Source organism: Lagopus muta (assembly GCF_023343835.1).
Source record: "Lagopus muta isolate bLagMut1 chromosome 35 unlocalized genomic scaffold, bLagMut1 primary SUPER_35_unloc_1, whole genome shotgun sequence".
Lineage (NCBI taxonomy): Eukaryota > Metazoa > Chordata > Aves > Galliformes > Phasianidae > Lagopus > Lagopus muta.
The window spans coordinates 1-26554 of NW_026040158.1; the positions used below are offsets into that span (position 1 = coordinate 1).

At 54.9% G+C, this 26554-nt stretch overlaps 2 protein-coding genes, 3 long non-coding RNA genes and 1 other non-coding gene across 7 annotated transcripts in view; 1 reads left to right on the forward strand and 5 right to left on the reverse strand.

Moving 5' to 3' along the window:
* Positions 1-1233: 1233 nt before the first annotated feature.
* LOC125687497 (chromodomain-helicase-DNA-binding protein 8-like) overlaps positions 1234-26554 on the reverse strand; it is a gene marked incomplete at its 3' end in the record, with an annotated part of 105163 nt that continues 79842 nt past the window's right edge. Inside the window, 9 exon segments of the mRNA XM_048932668.1 lie at positions 1234-1496; positions 1498-1528; positions 6780-6862; positions 6864-6978; positions 11205-11350; positions 11499-11574; positions 15885-15999; positions 16143-16246; positions 21865-21954. Coding sequence (XP_048788625.1) covers positions 1234-1496; positions 1498-1528; positions 6780-6862; positions 6864-6978; positions 11205-11350; positions 11499-11574; positions 15885-15999; positions 16143-16246; positions 21865-21954 — 1023 coding nt within the window.
* On the reverse strand, positions 1927-5789 carry LOC125687494 (uncharacterized). 2 transcript variants are annotated; one of them, XR_007374117.1, is made up of 3 exons: positions 3602-5789; positions 2451-2760; positions 1927-2417 (listed from the first exon to the last, which is right to left on the reverse strand). It is a non-coding gene; the product is annotated as an uncharacterized LOC125687494 (long non-coding RNA). The 2 variants fall into 2 exon arrangements; XR_007374116.1 differs by having other exon boundaries at positions 2451-2555; positions 2680-5789.
* On the reverse strand, positions 11672-11755 carry LOC125687498 (small nucleolar RNA U6-53/MBII-28). The gene has a single exon (XR_007374121.1). It is a non-coding gene; the product is annotated as a small nucleolar RNA U6-53/MBII-28 (small nucleolar RNA).
* LOC125687490 (uncharacterized) lies at positions 13290-15891 on the forward strand. Its single transcript, XM_048932667.1, has 2 exons — positions 13290-14595; positions 14838-15891. The coding sequence occupies exons 1-2, from the start codon at positions 13880-13882 to the stop codon at positions 15031-15033; spliced, it is 912 nt and encodes a 303-aa protein (XP_048788624.1). The 5' UTR covers positions 13290-13879; the 3' UTR covers positions 15034-15891.
* LOC125687495 (uncharacterized) lies at positions 16362-18610 on the reverse strand. Its single transcript, XR_007374118.1, has 4 exons — positions 18443-18610; positions 17961-18149; positions 17583-17603; positions 16362-16409 (listed from the first exon to the last, which is right to left on the reverse strand). It is a non-coding gene; the product is annotated as an uncharacterized LOC125687495 (long non-coding RNA).
* Positions 19769-21005, reverse strand: LOC125687496 (uncharacterized). The gene is made up of 3 exons (XR_007374120.1): positions 20954-21005; positions 20262-20303; positions 19769-19801 (listed from the first exon to the last, which is right to left on the reverse strand). It is a non-coding gene; the product is annotated as an uncharacterized LOC125687496 (long non-coding RNA).

The window sequence follows — 26554 nt, forward strand, 5'->3', positions numbered from 1 at the left end:
CATAGAGGAACCCAAAACCCCATAGAAATGCCCCCCAACCACCGAACATCCCAATGGGGAACCCCACATCCCAATAGGGAACCCCACAACCCAATACTGAACCCCACAACCCAATGGGGAACCCCACATCCCAATGGGGAACCCCACATCCCACCGCCTTCCAACCCCATAGAGGAACCAAAACCCATAGAGGAACCCAAAACCCCATAGAAATGCCCCCCAACCACCATCCCAATGAGGAACCCCACATCCCAATGGGGAGCCCCACATCCCAATGAGGAACCCCACATCCCAATAGGGAACCCCACAACCCAATACTGAACCCCACATCCCAATGGGGAACCCCACATCCCAATACTGAACCCCACAACCCAATACTGAACCCCACAACCCAATGGGGAACCCCACATCCCAATAGGGAACCCCACATCCCAATAGGGAACCCTACATCCCAATACTGAACCCCACAACCCAATGGGGAACCCCACATCCCAATGGGGAACCCCACATCCCACCGCCTTTCAACCCCATAGAGGAACCCAAAACCCCATAGAGGAACCCAAAACCCCATAGAAATGCCCCCCAACCACCATCCCAATGGGGAACCCCACATCCCAATGGGGAACCCCACATCCCACCGCCTCTCAACCCCCCTTGGCCACCCCAAACCCCCCATCCCACCCCCCAAAACCCCCCATCCCACCCCCCCAAAACCCCCCATTTCACCCCCCCAAACCCACCCTATAGGGGGCCCACAACCCCAAATCCTACCAATGGGGAACCCCACATCCCAATGGGGAACCCCACAACCCAATACTGAACCCCACATCCCAATGGGGAGCCCCACATCCCAATAGGGAACCCCACATCCCAATACTGAACCCCACATCCCAATGGGGAACCCCACAACCCAATACTGAACCCCACAACCCAATACTGAACCCCACATCCCAATGGGGAACCCCACATCCCAATGGGGAACCCCACATCCCAATGGGGAGCCCCACATCCCAATACTGAACCCCACATCCCAATGGGGAGCCCCACATCCAATACTGAACCCCACATCCCAATGGGGAGCCCCACATCCCAATACTGAACCCCACATCCCAATGGGGAGCCCCACATCCCAATACTGAACCCCACATCCCAATGGGGAACCCCACAACCCAATGGGGAACCCCACAACCCAATACTGAACCCCACAACCCAATGGGGAACCCTACATCCCACCGCCTCTCAACCCCCCTTGGCCACCCCAAACCCCCCATCCCACCCCCCAAACCCACCCTATGGGGCCCACGACCCCACATCCTACCATCGCCCGGCGCCGGCGGCAGTCGGCAGACCTGTCGGCACATGGCCACGAAGCCATGGAAGAATTTGGCCAAACTCTCGTCCGTCTTCCTCTCCAACCTGGCCAAGGTTCGGAATCGACCCCATCGGAAACGCCGCGTCTCGGGTTCAAATTCCACCCCATACGTGGAAACCACGCGGGTAGAAGTCGGCCTGTTCGCGCCGCGTCCACCTGGAGGATCATGGGAAGAGGTTGGAAGGGGGGGAACCCCAAAAAGGTTGTGGGGTACAGAGGGAGAAATGGGGCTTGATGTGGAGATAGAAGGACAAAGGTGGTGCTACAAGGGTCCAGAAGTCAACAGTGACCTCAAAACCCAACATGTAGGGGCCTACTGACCCCAAAACTCAATGCATGGGGGCCTACTGACCCCAAAACCCAACATATGGGGGCCTACTGACCCCAAAACCCATCACCTATAGCCCTACCCAACCCCAAAACCAACATCTATGGTCCTACTGACCCCAAAACCCAACACCTATGGCCCCTACCAACCCCAAAACCCAACCCAACACCCCCCAAACCCCACAACCCCCCCTTGGGACCCTCCCGACGCCCCCCGAAACCCCTCGATCTCAACCCCCAAAACCCAACACATGGGGGCCTACCGACCCCAAAACCCAACATGTAGGGTCCTACCAACCCCAAAACCCAACACATGGGGGCCTATCAACCCCAAAACCCAATGTGTGGGGGGCCTACCAACCCCAAAACCCAACGTATGGGGTTCCACCTACCCCAAAACCCAACACATAAGGTCCTACCAACCCCAAAACCCAACATCTATGGTCCTTCCGACTCCAAAACCCAACATCTATGGGCCTACCAACCCCAAAAACCCAACATCTATGGTCCTATCAACCCCAAAACCCAACGCATGGGGTTCTACCAACCCCAAAACCCAACATATAGGAGTCTATTGACCCCAAAACCCAATATCTATAGTCCTACCAACCCCAATACCCAACATATGGGGGCCTACTGACCCCAAAACCCAACCTAAATGGTCCTACCGACCCCAAAACCCAACACCTATGGTCCTACCGACCCCAAAACCCAACACCTATGGTCCCTACCAACCCCCAAAACCCAACACCTATGGTCCTACTGACCCCAAAACCCAACATCTATGGTCCTACCGACCCCAAAACCCAACATCTATGGTCCTACCAACCCCAAAACCCAACATGTAGGGTTCTACCTACCCCAAAACCAACATATGGGGGTCTACTGACCCCAAAACCCAACATAAATGGTCCTATCAACCCCAAAACCCAACGCGATGGGGGCCTACCGACCCCAAAACCCAACCAAAGTTGTCCTACCAACCCCAAAACCCAACACCTATGGTCCTACCAACCCCAAAACCCAACATGTAGGGTTCTACCAACCCCAAAACCCAACACCTATGGTCCTACCAACCCCAAAACCCAACATGTAGAGTCCTACCAACCCCAAAACCCAACATCTATGGTCCTATCAACCCCAAAACCCAACACCTATAGCCCTACTGACCCCAAAACCCAACACATGGGGGCCTACTGACCCCAAAACCCAACATATGGGGGCCTACTGACCCCAAAACCCAATGTGTGGGGGCCTACTGACCCCAAAACCCAACATGTGGGGGCCTACCGACCCCAAAACCCAACCTAAATTGTACTACCAACTCCAAAACCCAACATCTATGGGCCTACCAACCCCAAAACCCAACACATGGGGGCCTACTGACCCCAAAACCCAACGTGTGGGGGCCCTACTGACCCCAAAACCCAACGTGTGGGGGGCCTACTGACCCCAAAACCCAACATCTATGGTCCTACCGACCCCAAAACCCAACACATGGGGGCCTACCAACCCCAAAACCCAACACGTGGGGGCCTACTGACCCCCAAAACCCAACCTAAATGGTCATACGAACCCTAAAACCCAATGCATGGGGGCCTACTGACCCCAAAACTCAACATGTAGGGTCCTACCAACCCCAAAACCCAACACATGGGGGCCTACTGACCCCAAAACCCAACGTGTGGGGGCCTACTGACCCCAAAACCCAACATGTGGGGGCCTACTGACCCCAAAACCCAACATAAATTGTCCTATCAACCCCAAAACCCAACATGTAGGGTTCTACCAACCCCAAAACCCAACGCATGGGGGCCTACTGACCCCAAAACCCAACGTGTGGGGGGCCTACTGACCCCAAAACCCAACATGTGGGGGCCTACTGACCCCAAAACCCAACACCTATGGTCCTACCAACCCCAAAACCCAACATGTAGGGTTCTACCAACCCCAAAACCCAACACCTATGGTCCTACCAACCCCAAAACCCAACATATGGGGGTCTACTGACCCCAAAACCCAACATCTATGGTCCTACCAACCCCAAAACCCAACATGTAGGGTTCTACCTACCCCAAAACCCAACACATGGGGGCCTACTGACCCCAAAACCCAACCTAAATTGTCCTATCAACCCCAAAACCCAATGCATGGGGGCCTACTGACCCCAAAACCCAACATGTAGGGGCCTATTGACCCCAAAACCCAACACCTAAGGGCCTACTGACCCCAAAACCCAACCTAAACGGTCATATGAACCCCAAAACCCAACATATGTGGGCCTACTGACCCCAAAACCCAACACATGGGGGCCTACTGACCCCAAAACTCAACCCAAATGGTTCTACTGACCCCAAACCCCAATCTAAAACGTCATAGGAACCCCAAAACCCAACGAATGGGGTCCCTACCATCCCCAAAACCCAACACCTATGGTCCTACTGACCCCAAAACCCATCACCTATGGCCCTACCAACCCCAAAACCCATCACCTATGGCCCTACCGACCCCAAAACCCAACACCTATGGCCCTATCAACCCCAAAACCCAACATAAATTGTCCTATCAACCCCAAAACCCAACGCATGGGGTCCTACTGACCCCAAAACCCCCACATAAATGGTCCTATCAACCCCAAAACCCAACATCTATGGTACCACCAACCCCAAAACCCAACATGTAGGGTCCTACCAACCCAAAAACCCAACACCTATGGTCCTACCAACCCCAAAACCCAACACATAAGGTCCTACCGACCCCAAAACCCAACATATGGGGGCCTACTGACCCCAAAAACCCCAATATCTATGGTCCTACCGACCCCAAAACCCAACCTAAATTGTGCCTACCGACCCCAAAACCCAACACCTATGGTCCTACCAACCCCAAAACCCAACACATGGGGGCCTACTGACCCCAAAACCCAACATCTATGGTCCTACCGACCCCAAAACCCAACGCATGGGGTTCTACCGACCCCAAAAACCCAACATAAATGGTCATACGAACCCCAAAACCCAACATGTGGGGGCCCTACTGACCCCAAAACCCAACCTAAATTGTCCTATCAACTCCAAAACCCAACGCATGGGGGGTTCCCAACCCCAAAACCCAACGTGTGGGGGGCCTACTGACCCCAAAACCCAACATCTATGGTCCTACCAACCCCAAAAACCAACATGTAGGGGCCTACCAACCCCAAAACCCAACACCTATAGGCCTACCAACCCCAAAATCCAACATGTAGGGTCCTACCAACCCCAAAACCCAACACCTATGGTCCTATCAACCCCCAAAACCCAAAACATGAGGGCCTACTGACCCCAAAACCCAACACCTATGGTCCTACTGACCCCAAAACCCAACCTAAATGGTCCTATCAACCCCAAAACCCAACACATGGGGTCCTACTGACCCCCAAAACCCCACATAAATGGTCCTATCAACCCCAAAACCCAACATCTATGGTACCACCAACCCCAAAACCCAACATGTAGGGTCCTACCAACCCAAAAACCCAACACCTATGGTCTTACCAACCCCAAAACCCAACGTATGAGGTTCTACCAACCCCCAAAACCCAACATGTATGGTCCTATCAACCCCAAAACCCAACACATGGGGGCCTACTGACCCCAAAACCCAAAATATGAGGTCATACGAACCCCAAAACAGAACATGTGGGGGCCTACTGACCCCAAAACTCAACCCAAATGGTTCTACTGACCCCAAACCCCAATCGTAAAACGTCATAGGAACCCCAAAACCCAACGCATGGGGGCCTACCAACCCTAAAACCCAACCTAAATGGTCCTACCAACCCCAAAACCCAACACTTATGGTCCTATCAACCCCAAAACCCAACGCATGTAGGCCTACCGACCCCAAAACCCCAACATCTATGGTCCTACCAACCCCAAAACCCAACACCTATGGTCCTACCAACCCCAAAACCCAACGTATGAGGTTCTACCAACCCCAAAACCCAACACCTATGGTCCTATCAACCCCAAAACCCAATGCATGGGGGGCCTACTGACCCCAAAACCCAACATATGGGGTCATACGAACCCCAAAAACCCAACATCTATGGTCCCTACTGACCCAAAAACCCAACACCTATGGTCCTACTGACCCCAAAACCCAACACCTAAGGTCCTACCAACCCCAAAACCCAACGTATGGGGTTCCACCTACCCCAAAACCCAACGTATGGGGTCCTACCCAACCCCAAAACCCAACCAAAATTGTCCCTACCAACCCCAAAACCCAACACCTATGGTCCTACCAACCCCAAAACCCAACATGTAGGGTTCTACCAACCCCAAAACCCAACATCTATGGCCCTACCAACCCCAAAACCCAACACCTATGGTCCTACCAACCCCAAAACCCGAACACCTATGGTCCTACTGACCCCAAAACCCAACATCTATGGGCCCTACCAACCCCAAAACCCAACCCAACACCCCCCAAACCCCACAACCCCCCCTTGGGACCTCCCGACGCCCCCCCGAAACCCCTCGATCTCAACCCCCAAAACCCAACACATGGGGGCCTACCGACCCCAAAACCCAACATGTAGGGTCCTACCAACCCCAAAACCCAACATATGGGGGTCTACTGACCCCAAAACCCAACACCTATGTCCTACCGACCCCCAAAACCCAACACCTATGGACCTACCGACCCCAAAACCCAACATGTAGGGTCCTACCAACCCCAAAACTCAACCCAAATGGTTCTACTGACCCCAAACCCCAATCTAAAACGTCATAGGAACCCCAAAACCCAACGCATGGGGGCCTACCAACCCCAAAACCCAACCCAAATGGTTCTACCGACCCCAAAACCCAACACCTATGGTCCTATCAACCCCAAAACCCAACACCTATGGCCCTACCAACCCCAAAACCCAACATCTATGGTCCTACTGACCCCCAAAACCCAACACCTATGGCCCTACCAACCCCAAAACCCAACCCAACACCCCCCAAACCCCACAACCCCCCCTTGGGACCTCCCGACGCCCCCCCGAAACCCCTCGATCTCAACCCCCAACCCCCCCTATCGTCATCACCTCTGCTGCTTCTGCCTCCTGGCCATCTCCTTCAGCTTGCAGGCCGCCTCGCACCTCCGCCGCCTCCTCTCCCCCCTCGCGGCCCGCCTCGACCCGCAGGCGTTGCCGGTGACACGAGCGCTGGCACGCGGCCACCAAACGGCGTAAGCGGGCCGTCAGCACCGAGCTGGCCGGCCACGTCACCACTGGCCTGGAGGACCTGAAAAAGGGGGGGGGGATATGGGGAATATGGGGTCACCTCCATCCCATTGGGGTCACATCCATCCCTTTGGGGTCACCTCCATCCAATTGGGGTCATCCTGATCCCTTTGGGGTCACCTCCAACCCAACGGGGTCACCTCCATCCCAATACGATCATCTCCAACCAATAGGGGTCACCCCCAACCCATTGGGGTCACCTCCATCCCATAGAGGTGGAGACCTCAATAGGAACATCTTCATCCCATTTGGGGTCATTTCCATCCCATTGGGGTCACCTCCATCAACTTGGGGTCATCTCCATCCCATTGGGATCACCCCCAATCCCATTGGAATCATTTTCATCCCATTGGGGTCACCTCCATCCCATTGGGGTCACCTCGATCCCAATAGGATCATCACCATCCCATTGGGGTCACCTCCATCCCATTGGGGTCATCCTGATCCCTTTGGGGTCACCTCCAACCCAATAGGGTCATCTCCATCCCATTGGGGTCACTTCCAACCTAATGGGGTCACCCCCATCCCAATGGGGTCATCTCCATCCCTTTGGGATCACCTCCATCCCAATAGAATCATCTCCATCCCATTGGGATCATTTTCATCCCATTGGGGTCACCTCCATCCCATTGGGATCATCTCCATCCCTTTGGGGTCACCTCCAACCCAATAGGGTCATCTCCATCCCATTGGGGTCACCTCCAACCTAATGGGGTCACCCCCCTCCCAATGGGGTCATCTCCATCCCAATGGGGTCATCTTCATCCCATTGGAGTCATTGCCATCCCAATGGGGTCACCTCCATCCCTTTTGGGGTCATCCTGATCCCATTGGGGTCACCTCCAATCTAATGGGGTCACCTCCATCCCATTGGGGTCACTTCCAACCTAATGGGGTCATCACCATCCCATTGGGATCATCAGCATCACTTTGGGGTCACCTCCATCCCATTGGGGTCACATCCAACCCACTGGGGTCATCCTGATCCCATTGGGGTCATTTTCATCCCATTGGGGTCACCCTCACCCCATTGGGGTCACCTCCATCCCATTGGGGTCATCCTGATCCCATTGGGGTCACCTCCATCCCAATAGGATCATCTCCATCCCAATGGGGTCATCGCCATCCCTTTGGGGTCATCACCATCCCAATGGGGTCACCTCCATCCCAATAGGATCACCTCCATCCCATTGGGGTCATCCTGATCCCATTGGGGTCACCTCCAACCCATTGGGGGTCACCGCCATCCCAATAGGATCATCTCCATCCCATTGGGGTCATCCTGATCCCATTGGGGTCATCTCCAACCCATTGGGGTCATCTCCATCCCTTTGGGGTCACCTCCATCCCAATAGGATCATCACCATCCCATTGGGGTCACCTCCATCCCAATGGGGTCATCCTGATCCCATTTGGGTCACCCCCATCCCATTGGGGTCACCTCCATCCCATTGGGGTCATTCCCATCCCATTGGGATCATCTCCATCCCATTGGGGTCATCCTGATCCCATTGGGGTCACCTCCAACCCAATAGGATCACCTCCATCCCATTGGGGTCATCCTGATCCCATTGGGGTCACCTCCATCCCAATGGGGGTCAACTCCATCCCTTTGAGGGAATCTCCAACGCATTGGGGTCATTTCCATCCCTTTGGGGTCATTTCCATCCCATTGGGGTCACATCCATCCCTTTAGGGTCATCTCCATCCCTTTGAAAGCATCTCCATCTCACTGGGGTCACCTCCATCCCATTGGGATCATCTCCATCCCATTGGGGTCACCTCCATCCCATTGGGGTCATCCTGATCCCATTGGGGTCACCTCCATCCCAATAGGATCATCTCCATCCCATTGGGGTCATCCTAATCCCATTGGGGTCATCTCCAACCCATTGGGGTCACTTCCAACCTAATGGGGTCACCCCCATCCCAATGGGGTCATCGCCATCCCTTTGGGGTCACCTCCAACCCAATAGGATCACCTCCATCCCATTGGGGCCCCCTCCATCCCAATGGGATCATCTCCATCCCTTTGGGGTCACCTCCATCAACTTGGGGTCATCTCCAACCTAATGGGGTCACCTCCATCCCATTGGGGTCATCCTGATCCCATTGGGGTCACCTCCATCCCATTGGGGTCACCCCATCCCATTGGGGTCACTTCCATCTCATTGGGGTCACCTCCATCAACTTGGGGTCATCGCCATCCCATTGGGGTCACCTCCAACCCATTGGGGTCATCGTGATCCCTTTGGGGTCACCTCCAACCCAATAGGATCACCTCCATCCCATTGGGGTCACCTCCAACCTAATGGGGTCACCTCCATCCCAATGGGGTCACCCCAATCCCATTGGGATCATCACCATCCCAATAGGATCATCACCATCCCAATAGGGTCATCTCCAACCCATTGGGGTCATTTCCATCCCATTGGGGTCATCTCCAACCTAATGGGGTCACCCCCATCCCAATAGGATCATTTCCATCCCATTGGGGTCATCCTGATCCCTTTGGGGTCACCTCCAACCCAATAGGATCATCTCCATCCCATTCGGGTCACCCTCACCCCATTGGGGTCCCCCCATCCCTTTTGGGGTCACCTCCACCCCATTGGCGTTCCCTGCACCCCATTGGGGTCACCACCATCCCATAAAGCTGGAGACCCCAATAGGAACATCTCCATCCTATTAGGGTCACCCCCCTCCTTTTGGGCTCCCCCCCACCCCATTGGGTCCCCTCCACCCCATTGGGTCCCCTCCACCCCATTGGTGCCACCCTCCACCCCCCTCCCTTTTGGGGTCACCCCCACCCCATTGGGGTCCCCCCACCCCATTGATGCCCCCTCCACCCCATTGGTGCCCCCTCCACCCCATTGTGGTCACTACCATTGGGGTCCCCCCACCCCATTGGTGCCCCCTCCACCCCATTGGGGTCCCCTCCCTCCCTTTTGGGGTCACCTCCACCCCATTGGTGTCCCCCCACCCCATTGGGGTCCCCTCCACCCCTTTGGGGTCACCCCCCTCCTTTTGGGGTCCCCCAACCCCATTGATGCCCCCTCCACCCCACTGGTGCCACCCTCCACCCCATTGGGGTCCCCCCCTCCCTTTTGGGGTCACCCCCACCCCATTGGGGTCCCCCCACCCCATTGGTGCCCCTTCCACCCCATTGATGCCCCCTCCACCCCATTGCTGCCCCCTCCACCCCATTGGTGCCACCCTCCACCCCATTGGGGTCCCCCCCTCCCTTTTGGGGTCACCCCCACCCCATTGGGGTCCCCCCACCCCATTGGTGCCCCTTCCACCCCATTGATGCCCCCTCCACCCCATTGCTGCCCCCTCCACCCCATTGGTGCCACCCTCCACCCCATTGGGGTCCCCCCCTCCCCATTGGGGTCCCCCCCTCCCTTTTGGGGTCCCCCACCTCCCTTTTGGGGTCCCCCCACCCCATTGGTGCCCCCTCCACCCCATTGGTGCCCCCTCCACCCCATTGGGGTCACCCCCCTCCCTTTTGGGGTCACCTCCCTCCATTTTGGGGTCCCCCCCTCCCTTTTGGGGTCCCCTCCACCCCATTGGTGCCCCCCCCACCCCATTGGTGCCCCTTCCACCCCACTGGTGCCCCCTCCACCCCATTGGGGTCACCCCCCTCCCTTTTGGGGTCACCCCCCTCCTTTTGGGGTCCCCTCCACCCCATTGGTGCCCCCTCCACCCCATTGGGGTCCCCCCCTCCCTTTTGGGGTCACCCCCACCCCATTGGGGTCCCCCCACCCCATTGATGCCCCCTCCACCCCATTGGTGCCCCCTCCACCCCATTGATGCCCCCTCCACCCCATTGGTGCCCCCTCCACCCCATTGGTGTCCCCCCACCCCATTGGGGTCACCCCCCTCCCTTTTGGGGTCACCTCCCTCCCTTTTGGGGTCACCCCCACCCCAATGGGGTCCCCTCCACCCCATTGGGGTCCCCCCCTCCCTTTTGGGGTCCCCTCCACCCCATTGGTGCCCCCTCCACCCCATTGGGGTCACCCCCCTCCTTTTGGGGTCCCCCTCCACCCCATTGGGGTCACCCCCCTCCCTTTTGGGGTCCCCCCCACCCCATTGGGGTCCCCCCCTCCCTTTTGGGGTCACCCCCACCCCATTGGGGTCCCCCCCCTCATTTTGGGGTCACCCCCACCCCATTGAGGTCCCCCCACCCCATTGGTGCCCCCTCCACCCCATTGCTGCCCCCTCCACCCCACAGCTGCCCCCTCCACCCCATTGGGGTCCCCCCCTCCCTTTTGGGGTCCCCCCACCCCATTGGTGCCCCCCTTCCCCACCCCATTACCTTCATCCCCATCCACCACCGAAATCTCCTCATCCAGCAGCATCAATGGGTCGCCCTATAGGGCACAAAAAGGGACACGACATAGGATCATTATAGGATCATTATAGGGTCGTTATAGGGTCGTTATAGGGTCGTTATAGGATCGTTATGGGGTCGTTATGGGGTCGTTATGGGGTCGTTATGGGGCCGCCCCCCCTGCTCACCTCCTCGTCCCCCTCCTTGGCCCCCCCTTGCAGCGGTTTGTATTCGGGGTCCTCGCAGTCCTTATCGAAATCCACGCTGGGTTTTGGGGACACAGGGGGACAAAAGGGTGACCCCAAAAAGCTTCACGACCCCATAAAGACCCCCCACCCCCCCCCCCCCAAGACCCTAAAAGGTGCCTCAGAAACGACTTGAGAATGGTTGAACTCAGCCCGGCCCCACGCCGGTCCGTATTAGCATGGCAAGGTCATCAGCGGCACCCAGCTAATTAGGGACGCTAATTAGGGACGTCGTTAGGGTTGGGGACATCATTGGGGTCAGGGATGTCAATGGGGTTGGGGGCATCAATGGGGTTGGGGACTCATAGGGGACTCATGGGGGTTGGGGGGCATCAATGGGGTTGGGGGCATCAATGGGGTTGGGGGCATCAATGGGGTTGGGGACTCATAGGGGACTCATGGGGGTTGGGGGGCATCAATGGGGTTGGGGGCATCAATGGGGTTGGGGGCATCAATGGGGTTGGGGGCATCAATGGGGTTGGGGGCATCAATGGGGTTGGGGACTCATAGGGGACTCATGGGGGTTGGGGGGCATCAATGGGGTTGGGGGCATCAATGGGGTTGGGGGCATCAATGGGGTTGGGGACATTGATGGGGTGGGGGGCATCAATGGGGCTGGGGACTTGTAGGGGACTCATTGGGGTTGGGGGACATCAATGGGGTGGGGGACATCAATGGGGTCATGGGCATCAATGGGGCTGGGGACATCAATGGGGTCGGGGGCATCAATGGGGTTGGGGGCATCAATGGGGCTGGGGACATCAATGGGGTTGGGGGGCATCAATGGGGTTGGGGGACATCAATGGGGTGGGGGACATCAATGGGGTCATGGGCATCAATGGGGCTGGGGACATCAATGGGGTCGGGGGCATCAATGGGGTTGGGGGCATCAATGGGGCTGGGGACATCAATGGGGTTGGGGGGCATCAATGGGGTTGGGGGCATCAATGGGGTTGGGGGACATCAATGGGGTCGGGGGGCATGAATGGGGTGGGGGGCATCAATGGGGTGGGGGGCATCAATGGGGTTGGGGGACATCAATGGGGTCGGGGGCATCAATGGGGTTGGGGCCCCATAAGGGACTCATTGGGGTCAAGGACATCGTTAGGGTTGGGGACATCATTGGGGTCAGGGATGTCAATGGGGTTGGGGACATCAATGGGGTTGGGGGCATCAATGGGGTTGGGGGCATCAATGGGGTTGGGGACATCAATGGGGCTGGGGGGCATCAATGGGGTTGGGGGACATCAATGAGGTGGGGGGCATCAATGGGGTTGGGGACATCAATGGGGTTGGGGGCATCAATGGGGCTGGGGACATCAATGGGGTTGGGGGCATCAATGGGGCTGGGGACATCAATGGGGTTGGGGGCATCAATGGGGTTGGGGGGCATCAATGGGGTTGGGGACATCAATGGGGTTGGGGACATCAATGGGGTTGGGGGGCATCAATGGGGTTGGGGACATCAATGGGGTTGGGGGACATCAATGGGGTCGGGGGCATCAATGGGGTTGGGGGGCATCAATGGGGTTGGGGGGCATCAATGGGGTTGGGGACATCAATGGGGTGGGGGGCATCAATGGGGTTGGGGGCATCAATGGGGTCGGGGACATCAATGGGGTCGGGGGCATCAATGGGGCTGGGGGCATCAATGGGGCTGGGGGCATCAATGGGGTTGGGGGCATCAATGGGGCTGGGGGCATCAATGGGGTTGGGGGCATCAATGGGGTTGGGGGCATCAATGGGGTTGGGGGCATCAATGGGGCTGGGGACATTGATGCGGATTTGGGGTCCCATCTATGGTTTGGGGTCCCATCTATGGGGTCAGGGTCCCACTTATGGGGTTTGGGGTCCCATCTATGGGGTCAGGGTCCCATCTATGGGGTTTGGGGTCCCACCTATGGTTTGGGGTCCCATTTATGGGGTCAGGCTCCCACTTATGGGGTCAGGGTCCCACTTATAGGGTTTGGGATCCCATCTATGGGGTCAGGGTCCCATTTATAGGATCAGGGTCCCAGTGATGGGGTTTGGGGTCCCATTTCTGGTCTGGGGTCCCATCTATGGGGTTTCGGGTCCCATCTATGGGGTCAGGGTCCCACTTATAGGATCAGGGTCCCATCTATGGGGTCAGGCTCCCACTTATGGGGTTTGGGGTCCCATCTATGGGGTCAGGCTCCCACTTATGGGGTTTGGGGTCCCATTTATAGGATCAGGGTCGCACTTACGGGGTCTGGGGTCCCATCTATGGTCTGGGGTCCCAGTTATGGGGTCAGGGTCCCATCTACAAGGTTTGGGGTCCCATCTATGGGGTCAGGGTCCCATCTATGGGGTTTGGGGTCCCATTTCTGGTCTGGGGTCCCATCTATGGGGTCAGGGTCCCACTTATGGGGTCAGGGTCCCATCTATGGCGTCAGGGCCCCACTTATGGGGTTTGGGGTCACAGTTATAGGATCAGGGTCCCATCTATGGTTTGGGGTCCCATCTATGGGGTCAGGGTCCCACTTATGGGGTCTGGGGTCCCATCTATGGGCTCAGGGTCCCATCTATGGGGTTTGGGGTCCATCTATGGGGTCAGGGTCCCATCTATGGGGTCAGGTTCCCACTTATGGGGTTTGGGGTCCCATCTATGGTTTGGGGTCCCATCTATAGGATCAGGGTCCCACTTATGGGGTTTGGGGTACAACTTATGGGGTTTGGGGTCCATCTATGGGGTCAGGGTCCCATCTATGGGGTCAGGTTCCCACTTATGGGGTTTGGGGTCCCATCTATGGTTTGGGGTCCCATCTATGGGGTCAGGGTCCCATCTATGGGGTCAAGGTCCCACTTATGGGGCCAGGGTCCCATGTATGGGATTTGGGGTCCCATTTACAGGATCAGGGTCCCATCTATGGGGTCAGGGTCCCATCTATGGGGTTTGGGGTCCCATTTATAGGATCAGGGTCCTATGTATGGGGTTTAGAGTCCCATTTCTTGTTTGGGGTCCCATCTATGGGGTCAGGCTCCCACTTATGGGGTTTGGGGTCCCATCTATGGGGTCAGGGTCCCATTTCTTGTTTGGGGTCCCATCTATGGGGTTTGGGGTCCCATCTATGGGGTCAGGGTCCCATTTCTTGTTTGGGGTCCCATCTATGGGGTTTGGGGTCCCATTTATGGGGTCAGGCTCCCACTTATGGGGTCTGGGGTCCCATCTATGGGGTCAGGGTCCCATCTATGGGGTCAGGCTCCCACTTATGGGGTCAGGCTCCCACTTATGGGGTTTCGGGTCCCATCTATGGGGTCAAGGTCCCATCTATGGGGTTTGGGGTCCCATTTCTGGTTTGGGGTCCCATCTATGGGGTTTGGGGTCCCATTTATGGGGTCAGGGTCCCATCTATGGGGTCAGGCTCCCACTTATGGGGTTTGGGGTCCCACTTATGGGGTCAGGCTCCTACTTATGGGGTTTGGGGTCCCACTTATGGGGTCAGGGTCCCATTTATAGGATCAGGGTCCCATCTATGGGGTCAGGCTCCCACTTATGGGGTTTGGGGTCCCACTTATGGGGTCTGGGGTCCCATTTATAGGATCAGGGTCCCATCTATGGGGTCAGGGTCCATCTATGGGGTCAGGGTCCCATCAATGTGGGGTCAGGCTCCCACTTATGGGGTTTGGGGTCCCATTTCTGGTCTGGGGTCCCATCTATAGGATCAAGGTCCCATCTATGGGGTTTGGGGTCCCATCTATGGGGTCAGGGTCCCACTTATGGGGTTTGGGGTCCCATTTCTGGTTTGGGGTCCCACTTATGGGGTTTGGGGTCCCATCTATGGTTTGGGGCCCCAGTTATGGGGCCAGGGTCCCATTGATGGGGTTTGGGGTCCCATTTCTGGTTTGGGGTCCCATCTATGGGGTTTGGGGTCCCATTTCTTGTTTGGGGTCCCATTTATGGGGTCAGGGTCCCACTTATGGGGTTTGGGGTCCCATCTATGGTCTGGGGTCCCACTAATGGGGTCAGGGTCCCATCTATGGGGTCTGGGGTCCCATTTATGGGGTCTGGGGTCCCATCTATGGGGTCAGGGTCCCACTTATGGGGTCAGGGTCCCACTTATGGGGTTTGGGGTCCCATCTATGGGGTCAGGGTCCCATCTATGGGGTTTGGGGTCCCATTTCTGGTTTGGGGTCCCATCTATGGGGTTTGGGGTCACAGTTATAGGATCAAGGTCCCACTTATGGGGTTTGGGGTCCCATCTATGGGGTCAGGCTCCCACTTATGGGGTCAAGCTCCCACTTATGGGCTCTGGGGTCCCACTTATGGGGTCTGGGCTCCCACTTATGGGTCCAGCGCCCCCCACCGACCCATCGCTGCCATCCAGGCGCTGCTCGGCGGCGACGGCTTTCTCATCCGGTCCCCCGGCTTTGTCCAAGAAGCACAGCGTGGGGTCGGCCCTCATTGTGTTGTATTTCTCATACCCTACAAAACCCCCCCAACAAAAAACCCCATAAAAAACCCCCAAAATCCAAGGATTTCAACCCAAAATTCAACCCCCCCCCCCCCCCCAAACCCCCCCCCAAAACCCCCCCCAAAACCCGCCCCCCAAATTTGGGGTTACGAACCGTGCTTGAAGACGCCGATGAGGAGGGATTTGTCGGCCTCTGAATCCCACCAGGATGTGGGGACCTCGAGTTGTTCCACCATGGGGAACCAGATGTCGACCTCGCTGTGGGGTGGGAAATGGGGGGAAATGGGGTGGGAATGCGATAAGGGGGGTGGGGGAGCCTAAAATGGGGCTGGAGGACCGAAAAATGGGGCTGGAGGACCTCAAAATGGGGCTGGAGGACCTGAAAATGGGGTTGGAGGACCTTAAAATGGGGTTGGAGGACCTTAAAATGGGGCTGGAGGACCTTAAAATGCGGTTGGAGGACCACAGAATAGGGTTGGAGGACCTGAGAATGGGGTTGGAGGACCTTAAAATGGGGTTGGAGGACCTCAAAATGGGGCTGGAGGACCTCGGAATCCCACCAGGCTGTGGGGACCTCGAGTTGTTCCACCAAGGGGAACCAGATGTCGACCTCGCTGTGGGGTGGGAAATGGGGGGAAATGGGGTGGGAATGAGATAAGGGAGCTTGATGAGCCCAAAAATGGGGCTGGAGGACCGAAAAATGGGGATGGAGGACCTTAAAATGGGGTTGGAGGACCTTAAAATGGGGTTGGAGGACCTCAAAATGGGGTTGGAGGACCTCAAAATGGGGTTGGAGGACCTTAAAATGGGGCTGGAGGACCTTAAAATGGGGCTGGAGGACCTCAGAATGGGGCTGGAGGACCTCGAAATGGGGTTGGAGGACTTTAAAATGGGGCTGGAGGACTGTAAAATTGGGTTGGAGGACCTGAGAATGGGGTTGGAGGACCGCAAAATGGGGTTGGAGGACTGAAAATGGGGCTGGATGACCTCAGAATGGGGCTGGAGGACTTCAAAATGGGGCTGGAGGACCTTGAAATGGGGCTGGAGGACCCAAAATGGGGCTGGAGGACCTTAAAATGGGGTTGGAGGACCTGGAAATGGGGATGGAGGACCCCAAAATGGGGCTGGAGAACCTCAAGATGGGGCTGGAGGACCTTAAAATGGGGCTGGAGGACCTTAAAATGGGGTTGGAGGACCTCAAAATGGGGGTGGAGGACCAAAAAATGGGGTTGGAGGACTGAAAATGGGGCTGGAGGACCTTAAAATGGGGTTGGAGGACCTGAGAATGGGATTGGAGGACCTCAAAATGGAGTTGGAGGACCTCAAAATGGAGTTGGAGGACCTCAGAATGGGGCTGGAGGACCTCGAAATGGGGCTGGAGGACTTCAAAATGGGGCTGGAGGACCTTAAAATGGGGCTGGAGGACCCCACAGTGGGGCTGGAGGACCTCGGAATCCCACCAGGCTGTGGGGACCTCGAGTTGTTCCACCAAGGGGAACCAGATGTCGACCTCGCTGTGGGGTGGGAAATGGGGGGAAATGGGGTGGGAATGCGATAAGGGGGGTGGGGGAGCCCAAAAATGGGGCTGGAGGACCTTAAAAGGGGGTTGGAGGACCTTAAAATGGGGCTGGAGGACCTCAAAATGGGGTTGGAGGACCTCAAAATGGGGTTGGAGGACCTTGAAATGGGGCTGGAGGACCTCAAAATGGGGCTGGAGGACCTTAAAATGGGGTTGGAGGACCTCAAAATGGGGTTGGAGGACCTTGAAATGGGGCTGGAGGACCTTGAAATGGGGCTGGAGGACCTCAAAATGGGGCTGGAGGACCAAAAAATGGGGCTGGAGGACCTTAAAATGGGGTTGGAGGACCTTAAAATGGGGATGGAGGACCTCAAAATGGGGCTGGAGGATCTTAAAATGGGGGTGGAGGACCTCAAAATGGGGCTGGAGGACCTTGAAATGGGGTTGGAGGACCTCAAAATGGGGCTGGAGGACCTCGGAATCCCACCAGGCTGTGGGGACCTCGAGTTGTTCCACCAAGGGGAACCAGATGTCGACCTCGCTGTGGGGTGGGAAATGGGGGGAAATGGGGTGGGAATGCGATAAGGGGGGTGGGGGAGCCTAAAATGGGGGCTGGAGGACCGAAAAATGGGGCTGGAGGACCTTAAAATGGGGTTGGAGGACCTAAAGATGGGGCTGGAGGACCTCAAAATGGGGCTGGAGGACCTTAAAATGGGGTTGGAGGACCTTGAAATGGGGCTGGAGGACTCAAAAATGGGGCTGGAGGACCTTAAAATGGGGATGGAGGACCTCAAAATGGGGTTGGAGGACTGAAAATGGGGCTGGAGGACCTCAAAATGGGGTTGGAGGACCTCAAAATGGGGCTGGAGGACCTTAAAATGGGGCTGGAGGACTTCAAAATGGGGTTGGAGGACCTCAGAATAGGGCTGGAGGACCTCGAAATGGGGCTGGAGGACCTGAAAATGGGGCTGGAGGACCTTGAAATGGGGCTGGAGGACCTCAAAATGGGGCTGGAGGACCCTAAAATGGCGCTGGAGGACCTCAGAATGGGGCTGGAGGACCTCAAAATGGGGCTGGAGGACCTCGGAATCCCACCATGCTGTGGGGACCTCGAGTTGTTCCACCATGGGGAACCAGATGTGGACCTCGCTGTGGGGTGGGAAATGGGGGGAAATGGGGTGGGAATGCGATAAGGGAGCTTGATGAGCCCAAAAATGGGGCTGGATGACCGAAAAATGGGGTTGGAGGACCTTGAAATGGGGCTGGAGGACCTTGAAATGGGGATGGAGGACCTTAAAATGGGGATGGAGGACCTCAAAATGCGGCTGGAGGACCTCAGGATGGGGCTGGAGGACCTTAAAATGGGGCTGGAGGACCTCAAGATGGGGCTGGAGGACCTTAAAATGGGGATGGAGGACCTCAAAATGGGGCTGGAGGACCCCAAAATGGGGCTGGAGGACCAAAAAATGGGGTTGGAGGACTGAAAATGGGGCTGGAGGACCTCAGAATGGGGCTGGAGGACCTTGAAATGGGGCTGGAGGACCTCAAAATGGGGCTGGAGAACCTCAGAGTGGGGTTGGAGGACTTCAAAATGGGGTTGGAGGACCTCAAAATGGGGTTGGAGGACCTGAGAATGGGGTTGGAGGACCTCAAAATGGGGTTGGAGGACTGAAAATGGGGCTGGAGGACCTCAAAATGGGGCTGGAGGACCTTAAAATGGGGCTGGAGGACCACAAAATGATGCTGGAGGACCAAAAAATGGGGCTGGAGGACCTTAAAAGGGGGTTGGAGGACCTCTGAATGGGGTTGGAGGACCTTAAAATGGGCCTGGAGAACCTTAAAAGGGGGTTGGAGGGCCTCAAAATGGGGCTGGAGGACTGAAAATGGGGTTGGAGGACGTCATAATGGGGCTGGAGGACCTCAAAATGGGGCTGGAGGACTGAAAATGGGGTTGCAGGACCTCAAAATGGGGCTGGAGGACTGAAAATGGGGTTGCAGGACCTCAAAATGGGGCTGGAGGACCTCAAAATGGGGCTGGAGGACTGAAAATGGGGCTGGAGGACCTCAGAATGGGGTTGGAGGACCTCAAAATGGGGTTGGAGGACCTCAAGATGGGCCTGGAGGACCCCAAAATGGCATTGGGGGACCCAAAAAGGGGCTGGACGACCTCAAGATGGGCCTGGAGGACCTCAAATTGGGGTTGGAGGACCCCAGAATGGAGCTCGATGACCCCAAAATGAGGTTGGAGGACCCCAACAACTGGACTGGAGGACCCCAAAATGGCGCTGGAGGACCTTAAAATGGGGCTGGAGGACCCCAAAAAGGGGCTGGAGGACCCCAAAATTGGCCTGGAGGACCTCAAAATGGGGGTGGAGGACCTCAAAATGGGGATGGAGGACCTTAAAATGGGACTGGAGGACCCCAAATTGGGCTGGAGGACGCCGAAACGTGGCTGGAGGACCCCAAAACGGCGCTGGAGGACCTCAAGATGGGCCTGGAGGACCCTAAAATGGCGCTGGAGGACCTTAAAATGGGCCTGGAGAACCCCAAATTGGATGGGATGACCCTAAGATGGGGTTGGAGGACCACAAAAAGGGGTTGGAGGACCCCAAAATGGGGCTGGAGTACCTCAAGATGGAGCTGGAGGACCTCGGAATGGGGTTGGAGGACCTCAAAATGACCCTGGAGGACTTTAAAAGGGCGCTGGAGGACCCCAAAACAGGGCTGGAGGACCTCAAAATTAGGTTGGAGGACCCTAAAATGGCGCTGGAGGACCTCAAAATGGGGCTGGAGGACCTCAAAATGGGGCTGGAGGACCCCAAAAACAGGGTTGGAGGACCTCAAGATGGGCCTGGAGGACTACAAAATGGAGCTCGATGACCCCAAAATGGGCCTGGAGGACCTTAAAATGGGCCTGGAGGACCCCAAAATGGGGCTGGAGGACCCCAAAACAAGGCTGGAGGACCCCAAAATGATTGTGGAGGACCCCAAAATGGGTTGGAGGACCTCAAGATGCGCCTGGAGGACCTCAAAATGGGGCTGGAGGACCTTAAAATGGCGCTGGAGGACCTTGAAGTGGGGTTGGAGGACCTCAAAATGGGGCTGGAGGACCTTAAAAAGGGGTTGGAGCACCACAAAAAGGGGTTGGAGGACCTCAAAATGGCGCTGGAGGACCTTAAAATGGGCCTGGAGGACCCCAAAAAGGGGTTGGAGGACCTCAAAATGGGGCTGGAGGACCTCAAAATGGGGCTGGAGGACCTTGAAATGGGGATGGAGGACCCCAAATTGGATGGGATGACCCTAAGATGGGGTTGGAGGACCACAAAAAGGGGTTGGAGGACCTCAAGATGGAGCTGGAGGACCTCGGAATGGGGTTGGAGGACCTCAAAATGACCCTGGAGGACTTTAAAAGGGCGCTGGAGGACCCCAAAACAGGGCTGGAGGACCTCAAAATTAGGTTGGAGGACCCTAAAATGGCGCTGGAGGACCTCAGAATGGGGCTGGAGGACCCCAATGTGGGGCTGGAGGACCTTAAAATGGCGCTGGAGGACCTCAAAATGGGGCTGGAGGACCTCAAAATGGCGCTGGATGACCTTAAAATGGCGCTGGAGGACCTCAAAATGGGCCTGGAGGACCCAAAATGGGGTTGGAGGACCTCAGAATGGGGCTGGAGGACCTCAGAATGGGGCTGGAGGACCTCAAAATGGCGCTGGAGGACCTTAAAATGGGGCTGGAGGACCCCAAAATGGCGCTGGAGGACCTCAAGATGGGGCTGGAGGACCCCAAAATGGCGCTGGAGGACTGAAAATGGGGCTGGAGGACCCCAAAATGGCGCTGGAGGACCCCAAAATGGTGCTGGAAGACCTCAAGATGGGCCTGGAGGACGTCAAAATGGGGCTGGAGGACCTTGAAATGGGGCTGGAGGACCTCAGAATGGGGCTCGAGGACCTCAAAATGGGCCTGGAGGACCTCAAACTTAGGTTGGAGGACCCCAAATTGGAGTTGGAGGACCCCAGAATGGAACTCGATGACCCCAAAATGGGGCTGGAGGACCTCAAGATGGGCCTGGAGGACCTTGAAGTGGGGTTGGAGGACCTTAAAATGGGGCTGGAAGACCCCAAAATGGCGCTGGAGGACCAAAATGGCGCTGGAGGACCTTAAAATGGCGCTGGAGGACCTTAAAATGGGGCTGGAGGACCCCAAAATGGGGCTGGAGGACCTCAAAATGGGGCTGGAGGACCTTAAAATGGGGCTGGAGGACCTCAAAATGGGCCTGGAGGACCCCAAAATGGGGCTGGAGGACCCCAATATGGCGCTGGAGGACCCCAAATTGGGTCTGGGGTCCCCCTGGACTCACCTGGCCATGGCCCCCGCCAGCACCTTGTCGGCCTGGTCCCCGATGACCTCCTGGCGCAGGTAATAAAGCATCCGCACCCGGAGCAGCACCCTGCGACCCCATAGAAAACCCCATAAGGATTTGGGGTGGGGGGAAATGGGGGGGGGGGGGGAAATGGGGCAGAGGGGAGGGGGGGAATGGGATCCTAAAGGGGGACCCTAAAGATTATGGGATCCTAAAGGGGGCCCTAAAGGTTATGGGATCCTAAAGGGAAAACCCTACAGATAATGGGATCCTAAAGGGGGACCCTAAGGATTATGGGATCCTAAATGGGGCCCTAAAGATTATGGGATCCTAAAGGGGGAAACCCTACAGATAATGGGATCCTAAAGGGAGACCCTAAAGATTGTGGGATCCTAAAGGGGACCCTAAAGATTATGGGATCCTAAAGGGGGACCCTAAAGATTATGGGATCCTAAAGGGGGACCCTAAAGATTATGGGATCCTAAAGGGGACCCTAAAGATTATGGGATCCTAAATGGGACCCTAAAGATTATGGGATCCTAAAGGGGAACCCTACAGATAATGGGATCCTAAAGGGAAAACCCTACAGATAATGGGATCCTAAAGGGGGAAACCCTAAAGATTATGGGATCCTAAAGGGAAAAAGGGATTTTGGGGGGGGAAATGGGGGGCAGGAAAGGGGGGAAATGGGATCCTAAAGGGGGACCCTAAAGGTTATGGGATCCTAAAGGGGACCCTAAAGATTATGGGATCCTAAAGGGAAACCCTACAGATTATGGGATCCTAAAGGGGGCCCTAAAGATTATGGGATCCTAAAGGGGACCCTAAAGATTATGGGATCCTAAAGGGAAACCCTACAGATTATGGGATCCTAAAGGGAAACCCTACAGATTATGGGATCCTAAAGGGGGACCCTAAAGGTTATGGGATCCTAAAGGGGACCCTAAAGATTATGGGATTCTAAAGGGGGAAACCCTACAGATAATGGGATCCTAAATGGGGACCCTAAAGATTATGGGATCCTAAAGGGGGACCCTAAAGATTATGGGATCCTAAAGGGGGACCCTAAAGATTATGGGATCCTAAAGGGGGACCCTAAAGATTATGGGATCCTAAAGGGGGAAACCCTAAAGATTATGGGATCCTAAAGGGAAAACCCTACAGATAATGGGATCCTAAAGGGGGAACCCTAAAGATTATGGGATCCTAAAGGGGGAAACCCTACAGATAATGGGATCCTAAAGGGGGAAACCCTAAAGATTATGGGATCCTAAAGGGGACCCTAAGGATTATGGGATCCTAAAGGGGGAAACCCTAAAGATTATGGGATCCTAAAGGGGGAAACCCTAAAGATTATGGGATCCTAAAGGGGAAATGGGATTTTGGGGGGGGAAATGGGATTTGGGGGGGGGAAATGGGGGGCAGGAAAGGGGGGAAATGGGATCCTAAAGGGGGAAACCCTAAAGATTATGGGATCCTAAAGGGGGACCCTAAAGATTATGGGATCCTAAAGGGGGACCCTAAAGATTATGGGATCCTAAAGGGAAACCCTACAGATAATGGGATCCTAAATGGGGACCCTAAGGATTATGGGATCCTAAATGGGGCCCTAAAGATTATGGGATCCTAAAGGGGGAAACCCTACAGATAATGGGATCCTAAAGGGAGACCCTAAAGATTGTGGGATCCTAAAGGGGACCCTAAAGATTATGGGATCCTAAAGGGGGACCCTAAAGATTATGGGATCCTAAAGGGGGACCCTAAAGATTATGGGATCCTAAAGGGGGACCCTAAGGATTATGGGATCCTAAAGGGAAACCCTAAAGATTATGGGATCCTAAAGGGAAACCCTAAAGATTATGGGATCCTAAAGGGAAATGGGATTTGGGGGGGAAATGGGGGGCAGGAAAGGGGGGGAAATGGGATCCTAAAGGGGGAAACCCTAAAGATTATGGGATCCTAAAGGGGATCCTAAAGATTATGGGATCCTAAAGGGGGAACCTAAGGATTATGGGATCCTAAAGGGGACCCTAAAGATAATGGGATCCTAAAGGGGGAAACCCTAAGGATTATGGGATCCTAAAGGGGGACCCTAAAGATTATGGGATCCTAAAGGGAAATGGGATTTGGGGGGGGGAAAAGGGGGAGAGGGGAGGGGGGGAATGGGATCCTAAAGGGGGACCCTAAAGATTATGGGATCCTAAAGGGGGAAACCCTAAAGATTGTGGGATCCTAAAGGGGGACCCTAAAGATTATGGGATCCTAAAGGGGAAATGGGATTTTGGGGGGGGAAATGGGGGGCAGGAAAGGGAGGGAAATGGGATCCTAAAGGGGGAAACCCTAAAGATTATGGGATCCTAAAGGGGGACCCTAAAGATTATGGGATCCTAAAGGGGGATCCTAATGGTTATGGGATCCTAAAGGGGGAAACCCTATAGATTGTGGGATCCTAAAGGGAAACCCTAAAGATAATGGGATCCTAAAGGGGGAAACCCTAAAGATTATGGGATCCTAAAGGGGACCCTAAAGATAATGTTATCCTAAAGGGGACCCTAAAGATTATGGGATCCTAAAGGGGACCCTAAAGATTGTGGGATCCTAAAGGGGGACCCTAAGGATTATGGGATCCTAAAGGGAAAACCCTACAGATAATGGGATCCTAAAGGGGGAACCTAAAGATTATGGGATCCTAAAGGGGGACCCTAAAGATTATGGGATCCTAAAGGGGACCCTAAAGTTTATGGGATCCTAAAGGGGACCGTAAAGATTATGGGATCCTAAAGGGAAATGGGATTTTGGGGGGGGGAAATGGGGGGCAGGAAAGGGGGGAAATGGGATCCTAAAGGGGGAAACCCTACAGATAATGGGATCCTAAAGGTGGACCCTAAAGGTTATGGGATCCTAAAGGGAAACCCTAAAGATAATGGGATCCTAAAGGGGGAAACCCTAAGGATTATGGGATCCTAAAGGGAAAACCCTAAAGATTATGGGATCCTAAAGGGGGACCCTAAAGATTATGGGATCCTAAAGGGGACCCTAAAGGTTATGGGATCCTAAAGGGGGAAACCCTACAGATTATGGGATCCTAAAGGGAAATGGGATTTTGGGGGGGGAAATGGGGGGCAGGAAAGGGGGGAAATGGGATCCTAAAGGGGGACCCTAAAGGTTATGGGATCCTAAAGGGGGACCCTAAAGATTATGGGATCCTAAAGGGGACCCTAAAGATTATGGGATCCTAAAGGGGGAAACCCTAAAGATTATGGGATCCTAAAGAAGGAAACCCTAAAGATTATGGGATCCTAAAGGGGGACCCTAAAGATTATGGGATCCTAAAGGGGAAACCCTACAGATAATGGGATCCTAAAGGGAAAACCCTACAGATAATGGGATCCTAAAGGGAAAACCTAAAGATTATGGGATCCTAAAGGGAAACCCTACAGATAATGGGATCCTAAAGGGAAAACCCTACAGATAATGGGATCCTAAAGGGAAAACCCTACAGATAATGGGATCCTAAAGGGAAAACCCTACAGATTATGGGATCCTAAAGGGAAAACCCTACAGATAATGGGATCCTAATAGGAAAAACCCTACAGATAATGGGATCCCAATAGGAAAACCCTACAGATAATGGGATCCTAAAGGGAAAACCTAAAGATTATGGGATCCTAAAGGGAAAACCCTACAGATAATGGGATCCTAAAGGGAAAACCCTACAGATAATGGGATCCTAAAGGGAAAACCCTACAGATAATGGGATCCTAAAGGGAAACCCAACAGATAATGGGATCCTAAAGGGAAAACCCTACAGATAATGGGATCCCAATAGGAAAACCCTACAGATAATGGGATCCCAATAGGAAAACCCTACAGATAATGGGATCCTAAAGGGAAAACCCTACAGATAATGGGATCCTAAAGGGAAAACCCTACAAATAATGGGATCCCAATAGGAAAACCCTACAGATAATGGGATCCTAAAGGGAAACCCTACAGATAATGGGATCCTAAAGGGGAAACCCTACAGATAATGGGATCCTAAAGGGAAAACCCTACAGATAATGGGATCCTAAAGGGAAAACCCTACAGATAATGGGATCCTAAAGGGAAAACCCTACAGATCATGGGATCCTAAAGGGAAAACCCTACAGATAATGGGATCCTAAAGGGAAACCCTACAGATAATGGGATCCTAAAGGGAAAACCCTACAGATAATGGGATCCTAAAGGGAAAACCTACAGATAATGGGATCCTAAAGGGAAACCCTACAGATAATGGGATCCTAAAGGGAAAACCCTACAGATAATGGGATCCTACACGGAAACCCTACAGATAATGGGATCCTAAAGGGAAAACCCTACAGATAATGGGATCCCAAGGAGAAAACCCAACAAATAATGGGATCCCAATAGGAAAACCCTACAGATAATGGGATCCTAAAGGGAAAACCCTACAGATAATGGGATCCCAAGGAGAAAACCCAAGAATGAAGGGGATCCCAAAGACAAAACCCAACAAATAATGGGATCCCAATAGGAAAACCCTACAGATAATGGGATCCCAAAGACAAAACCCTACAGATAATGGGATCCCAAGGAGAAAACCCAACAAATAATGGGATCCCAAAGACAAAACCCAACAAATAATGGGATCCCAAGGAGAAAACCCTACAGATAATGGGATCCC